General features: G+C 43.2%; 1 protein-coding gene across 1 annotated transcript in view; it reads right to left on the bottom strand.

Moving 5' to 3' along the window:
* Nucleotides 1–1,985: 1,985 nt before the first annotated feature.
* Nucleotides 1,986–7,670, bottom strand: part of arhgap25 (Rho GTPase activating protein 25) — a 45,807-nt gene continuing 40,122 nt past the window's right edge. Inside the window, exons 10-11 of the mRNA XM_060907520.1 lie at nt 6,436–7,007; nt 1,986–2,822 (exon numbers count right to left, since the gene is read on the bottom strand). Coding sequence (XP_060763503.1) covers nt 2,627–2,822; nt 6,436–7,007 — 768 coding nt within the window. The 3' untranslated portion in view covers nt 1,986–2,626. The remainder of the gene's footprint in view (nt 2,823–6,435; nt 7,008–7,670) is intronic.

Genomic DNA, 7,670 nt, shown 5'->3' with positions numbered 1-7,670 from the left:
CGAGAAAAAGAACAAGAAAATCGGCAGTTCACAAGTTGACTGTTGCCAGGGTGAAAAATAAGAGAGATTATACTCTAAATTAGGTGTTCCTGTGTTTGTGTGGTACACGGATAATGTTATTTATTGACACACACAAAAGTAAACAACACGAAAGCGCTGGGCGATAATGCACTTACTTCACATGTATCGAGGGATATACGGTGTGTCCGGGCTTGAGATCTTGGGACCTGTCAAACAGATTAAATGTATATACAGCCCTGCTTAGCCGATTCCATGTGTGTAGCTTATGAAATCTTTCTCCTACAGTAGCCAGTACTCTTCAAAATGAAGAAATATATAAATACATAATAGTAATTAGAAAAAATATGATTTATGTAACAATAGATAGATGAGTATTGATAGATGAATCCATGGGTTTAGAAGCTCAGGTGACAATTCGATATTTCAATACAAAATCGCTAACTGCTAAACTTGGTCTACACAGACTCTGCACTGAATCCATGCAAGCTCTCTCAGCCTGCTGGCAGATTCGTACATGATGTCACAAATCTGGCTCTAGAATCCCTTGGAATTTTTCCAGACACGTTTTATTTTATTTTTTTCTGCTGTAGACAGATGGCCTTGTGCAAAATTACCCTTCTGGATGAGTGTGTAAAGGGACATATATTCATATTTAAAAAAAAAAACTAAATTGGTCCAGGATACGCACTTTAAGGTCAGGACTTTGACTTGGCCATTCCAAAACATTAACTTTATTCTTCTTTAACCATTCTTTGGTAGAACGACTTGTGTGCTTAGGGTCGTTGTCTTGCTGCATGACCCACCTTCTCTTGAGATTCAGTTCATGGACAGATGTCCTGACATTTTCCTTTAGAATTTGCTGGTATAATTCAGAATTCATTGTTCCATCAATGATGGCAAGCTGTCCTGGCCCAGATGCAGCAAAACAGGCCCAAACCATGATACTACCACCACCATGTTTCACAGATGGGATAAGGTTCTTATGCTGGAATGCAGTGTTTTCCTTTCTCCAAACATAACGCTTCTCATTTAAACCAAAAAGTTTTATTTTCGTCTCATCCATCCACAAAACATTTTTCCAATGGCCTTCTGGCTTGTCCACGTGATCTTCAGTAAACTGCAGACGAGCAGCAATGTTCTTTTTGGAGAACAGTGGCTTTCTCCTTGCAACCCTGCCATGCACACCATTGTTGTTCAGTGTTCTCCTGATGGTGGATTCATGAACATTAGCATTAGCCAATGTGAGAGAGGCCTTCAGTTGCTTAGAAATTACCCTGGGGTCCTTTGTGACTTCGTCAACCATTACACTCCTTGCTTTTGGAGTGATCTTTGTTGGTCAACCACTCCTGGGGAGGGTAACAATGGTCTTGAATTTCCTCCATTTGTACCCAATCTTTCTGACTGTGGATTGGTGGAGTCCAAACTCTTTAGAGATGGTTTTGTAACCTTTTCCAGCCTGATGAGCATCAACAACGCTTTTTCTGAGGTCCTCAGAACTCTCCTTTCTTCGTGCCATGATACACTTCCACAAACATGCGTTGTGAAGATCAGACTTTGATAGATCCCTGTTCTTTAAATAAAACAGGGTGCCCACTCACACCTGATTGTCGTCCCATTGACTGAAAACACCTGACTCTAATTTCACCTTCAAATTAACTGCTAATCCTAGAGGTTCACATACTTTTGCCACTCACAGATATGTAATATTGGATAATTTTCCTCAATAAATAAATGACCAAGTATAATATTTTTGTCTCATTTGTTTAACTGGGTTCTCTTTATCTACTTTTAGGACTTGTGTGAAAATCTGATGATGTTTTAGGTCATATTTATGCAGAAATATAGAAAATTCTAGAGGGTTCACAAACTTTCAAGCACCACTGTATATATGAGGAAAAAATAAAAACTTTCAGGTATGTCCAGCATTAACATCGGCAAAGATGATTTATGACATGATGACATCATTGACGTAGTGAACTGAATTTTGTTAGAAATTTATTTTGAGGTTCAAGAACAAAGACTGTGGTCGCAGTACATCCAAAAACAATTATAGTTCTCTGTTTGATTCTGTCAAAATCAACAGACACTCTAGAGAACTTGTGTGTTTTTTTTCCAGGAAGACCTGGCTTAAAAAGCAAACTAAAAACATAACACAGTCCGTTAACATTGTCTCTCATCACCAGCAGTCTTGTTACAACGGGAATCGTCATTTTTCTACTCTTTTGTGCCATTCTCTGTTGGCAAACGGAATTTTTAGTTTTTCAAAACAAACTTTTGAGAAAATAATTCATAAATCAGTTTAAAAGCTTTGGGAACATTGTGAACTTTGTTCCCTGGGCACATATCGGTACCAGCCGATAATTCTTGTCCACTGATGTTCAAGATAAAACGTGACCTTGCTGTGAGGATGTAATATTTATTACCTAATGGAAAAAATACTATAATTTCATATATTATTGTCCAGAATCTAAGTTTAAATATAAGTCATTTAAAATATCCTCTGGAAATAAATAGCCAGATGGTTCGTAAACCCATAATGGATCAGTCATATTCGATCTGTCCTGATGTAAGAGTCCCGAGCCTGGTCGGCTGTCCGAGTGCATGTTCACACTGGTTTGGATTTACTGATGAACATCTGGATCTCTTGGTCCAGCTGTTTGTTGCGTCTCAGAGCTTCATCCCTGCTGCACTCTGCATTACGTAACAAAATTTCCAGAGCTGCTTTACGGCGTCGCTCAGCCTCCAGCGCTGACTGGAGCTCAGCCACGGTCGCACTCAGCTCCTTATTCCTCTGCTGGAGACTGAAACACACACAGAAAAAAAACACACACGCATGCGTTAGAAAAGTGTTGGAGTTCTAATCAGTAGCAACAGCCACTTTTAAAGATAATCCAAATAAAATAAAATAAAATTTGAAGGTAACTTTAGATGGATATTTGTGATGTGCTTCATTAGATATCATACAGTGTGAGTTCTTGTGCCATGAGGCTATGGTTACAATCAATCGTGATCGCGTCTATCATGTGATTTTCACCATCTTGTAAAGAAATCAAGTTGTGCAGTCTGAGTGATGGTCATGTGACCGGATTAACTGATCTAATTCTTAACAGTGTTCTGAATTTTTTGAGGAACAAGAACTACACAGTTCCTAAAAATGTTCCTGGTTTGGTTTGGTCTTCACAAAGATCATGGCCTTAAAGTGACCTGAAATGAAAGTTTACAGTGTCTTGCAAAGTGTTCATCCTGCTTTGTTGCATTACAAGCTGGAATTAAAATGGATTTTTGGAGGGTTAGCACCATTTGATTTACACAACATGCCTACCACTTTAAAGGTCCCATGGCATGAAATTTTCACTTTCTGAGGTTTTTTAACGTTAAAATGAGTTCCTCTGACCTTCTTAAGTCACCCCAGTGGCTAGAAATGTCATAATGTGTAAACCAAACTATGCCCACCCTTCGTCAACATTTGAGAATGGCGTGTCAAAATGGCACGTTGATAGGCTCTTCCCTTTACTACGTCAGCAAGGGAGATGATCCCCACGCCCCCCCTCTGGATTCCCACCCACTGTATGGATTGCCCGCCCAGCTCAAAAGTTGCCACCATAGATACGTCACATCAATTTTGTAGTGAGGAGACCATAGAGGACACAACAACATGGCACCACCTAAGCGAGCGAAACATGGAAATTGCGCTGTACATGGATGTGACAACACAGAAAGGAGTCTGTTTTTACTGCCGACGGGAGAGCCCCTGAAGACGCAGTGGCTTAATTTTATTTACTCCAATAATACGCCGTCGAGTCTACCTAAGACGGTGTATGTTTGTCGGAAGCATTTTCCTGAGGAATGTTTCCACAACTTGGGACAGTACAGGGCAGGTTTTGCACATCAACTGTCACTGAAGCCTGGGTCCGTACCAAGCATCCCTGCCGCATCAGCCACAAACACCGAACAAGTAAGTGTATAACTGTTAAGTCGTTTTGCTGTGTTTTAAAATCGGTGCGTTAGCCTTGCAATGGCTACATTAGCTGTGCAGCTAAACGCTTCCTGCAGTTAGCCAGGTACTCTGCGCTACAAAACCAAAAAGCATGCAGCATGCTCTGTTAAACTGAGTTTAGTCTGGAAATTGACTGTAACTTATGAGCTTATGTTTGACTACTGCTCCGCAATGCATGTCTTCTGTTGGATAAGCGATATGTTGCTGTAGTTGCTGCTTCTATCCTCTTTGGTTATGGAGTGCGTGTTCAAGCCTAGGGTATTATACGTTCGTAAACTACCACTCCGAACACTCTCACTCTCTGTTCTCTGTGTCACGTTGAGTTTACGAAAGGAGTCCGAGGGAGAACGGGGTTTTGCCTTAGCAGCGTGGCTACAGGCGCTGATAGCAGCGAGTATGTGTGCGCGCAGCTTGGTCAAGCCCCTCCCCCTCCCCCCATGGCCCGCCCCCACCCTCTACCCTTCCCCGCCTCCATGCTTCTCATTAGCAAAACGACGCACTGGGAAAAGGGCTGAAATGGGGCTTTCTCCCAGGAGGCTATATCTACGTACCGAGGGTTCATTTTGAGAAAGGCTGCGGATATAACATCCTGAAACCTCCACGAGCCCGTTTAAAGTATCAACAAACCACCATGCCATGGGTCCTTTAAAGGTGCACATTGTTGTTGTTTTTTTGGTTGTTTGTTTTATTGTGACAAAAACAATAATTAAGATGAAAAAACAGAAATCTGGAGTGTGCATAGGTATTCACCCCCCAAGTCAACACTTTGTAGAGCCACCTTTTGCTGCGATTACAGCTGCAAGTCTCTTGGGGTGTGCCTCTATTAGCTTAGCACATCTAGCCACTGGGATTTTTGCCCATTCCTCAAGGCAAAACTGCTCCAACTCCTTCAAGTTTGATGGGTTGCGTTGGTGTACAGCAATCTTCAAGTTATGCCACAGATTCTCAATTGGATTGAGGTCTGGGCTTTGATTAGGCCATTCCAACACATTTAAATGTTTCCCTTTAAATCACTCCAGTGTAGCTTTAGCAGTATGTTTAGGGTCATTGTCCTGCTAGACCGTGAACCTTTTGTTCCAGTCTCAAACCTCTGGCTGACTCAAACAGGTTTTCCTCCAGAATTGTCCTGTATTTAGTACCATCCATCTTTCCTTCAGTCCTGACCAGCTTTCCTGTCCCTGCAGATGAAAAATATCCCCACAGCATGATGCTGCCACCACCATGATTCACTGTAGGAATGGTGTTCTCAGGGTGTTGGGTTTGTACCACACCTGGTGTTTCCCATGATGGCCAAAAAGATCAAGTTTAGTCTCATTTGACCAGAGAATCTTCTTCCATCTGTTTGGGGAGTCTACCACATGCTGTTGGGCAAACTTTTCATCTTAATTATTGTTTGTGTCACAATTTAAAAAAACAAAACCACCTTTAAAAAGTGGTAGGCATGTTGTGTAAATCAAATGGTGCTAACCCCCCAAAATCCATTTTAATTCCAACTTGTCATGCAACAAAACAGGACAAACACCAAGGGGGATTAATACTTTTGCAATACACTGTAAATATAAGCAGTTTATAATTTAATAAGCACAAGGAAAGATGTCTTTAATGTTAAGTCATGTTGAAGATGGCAAATATCAATTAAGCTACGAGTGAGATTGCTGGGCTGAATACTTCTGAGACCTTTCTGTCTCGCAGCGTTTATAAAAACAAAACAAATAAGTTTGGCTTTGCTTGTAGTCACATGTCACTCATCAAAATAGTTTGCTAGCTAAATGCTGTGGAAGAGCAAAAGTTGTGACCTTTGCCAGAAACTTCAAGTGCTGCACCAGGAAGTAAATTTTTCCTGGAACTACAGCCCAGGGGCAGCACGGTGGTGTAGTGGTTAGCGCTGTCGCCTCACAGCAAGAAGGTCTGGGTTCAAGCCCCATGGCCGGCGAGAGCCTTTCTGTGTGGAGTTTGCATGTTCTCCCCGTGTCCGCGTGGGTTTCCTCCGGGTGCTCCGGTTTCCCCCACAGTCCAAAGACATGCAGGTTAGGTTAACTGGTGACTCTAAATTGAGCGTAGGTGTGAATGTGAGTGTGAATGGTTGTCTGTGTCTATGTGTCAGCCCTGTGATGACCTGGCGACTTGTCCAGGGTGAACCCCGCCTTTCACCCGTAGTCAGCTGGGATAGGCTCCAGCTTGCCTGCGACCCTGTAGAAGGATAAAGCGGCTACAGATAATGAGATGAGACTACAGCCCAGGACCTTCAATTGGTCCTGGATTCTCTGTTGGGATCATGCTGTCAGAAATGTCTTTGGTTCTTGTAAAGGTTCCTGTGCCAACAGAACTACTGTTAAACCCTGCATGCTTTGGGTTGGGTATGATTGGAATTAGGAAACCATAAAACTATGAACCAAAACAATATGAGCAGATCGAACCTGGTAATAAGCTGCTGTTGGTCAGGTGTGCTGTCCAACTGTTTCTGGATCACACCCTGTGGCTGCTGTTTCACTGACTCCTCTCTGCTCAAAGACAGCAAACTCTGCTTCGGGTTCTCTTTTGGCTTGGCCTGAGGTTCCACTTTCACTTGCGGAGGTTCTGTGGGTTTAACCGCACCATTGCTACTCCTCCTTTCCTGCGTGGCATCTCTTCCTTCATCTCTAACATTGGTGTTCTGTTTTTCCGGAAAGAGTGTCACCTTCTGAAGGTCCAGGATCTTGAAGATGTCCTCAGAGAACGTCTTCTCGTCCTTCTCGTCCAAGGCCTCCTGCAGATAGCTCCAGCGGTCCCAGGATGGTTCTCGGGATGTTCTAAACCCAGGGGGGCCACCTAAGCTGGGCAGAGTTTGCGTACGTTTCCTCGGGCTCCCGCTCAGTACATCTGCTGGAGGTGGGGATACTGGGGACGAGGAGGATGAGGATGAAGGAGCGACTTTGGATGCTGACCTCTCTGTCTCAAATGTGTCCAATTCCTCTTCTTCTGGGGACTCGGACAAGGACGACATCTCGCACTGAGAAAGCAGAGGACAGGGTTAGTGGAAGAACAGGAAGTGAAAGCAATAAGGAACAAATAAGAGTTGTTGGAACAACAGCATGGTGTGATGAAGTGATGTTACTGTGTGCACTTCAGAGTTGATTATTTTTCTGTAACAGCATGTTTTGAAATGCTTTTTTCCTCTTATACCACATGAATTTACCAACAATTATGATTTTCAGTGTATTACAGTACAATATATCACAAGTTTTACTCGTCAGTGGTGAATAACAGGCCAAGCCTTGGTCAGACCAGGCCGGGCTTGGGCTCACTGGAAAGGTCTCTTTGAGCCGGAGCTGCCTAGCAAATCTGGTGGCCCTGCACATCTCAGTGTGTGAGTTGCGGGCCCCAAAGTACAGGATTTCCGGGGCAAATAACAGGCGGAGCCGCAGTCGTGCTGGGCCGGGCTTGGGCTCAATGGAAAGGTCTCATTGAGCTGGAGATGCCTGTGAAATCTGTTGGTGCTGGGCCACGGGTTTGGGAGTTATGGGCCCTGAAGCACAGGGGTTCCAGGACAAATAACAGGTCAAGCTGCAGTCAGACTGGGTTGTGCTTGGGCTGCACAGTAGTTACATTTAATGATGTTGAAAGTCCATGAAACAAACTAGTTCCTTTTCTCACTTATATTAGACCATCTATT

The sequence above is a fragment of the Neoarius graeffei genome, chromosome 24, assembly GCF_027579695.1.
Source record: "Neoarius graeffei isolate fNeoGra1 chromosome 24, fNeoGra1.pri, whole genome shotgun sequence".
Classification (NCBI taxonomy): Eukaryota; Metazoa; Chordata; class Actinopteri; order Siluriformes; family Ariidae; genus Neoarius; species Neoarius graeffei.
Note: the sequence above shows the minus strand (reverse complement) of the source record. Positions and strands in the feature narration are given on the sequence as shown.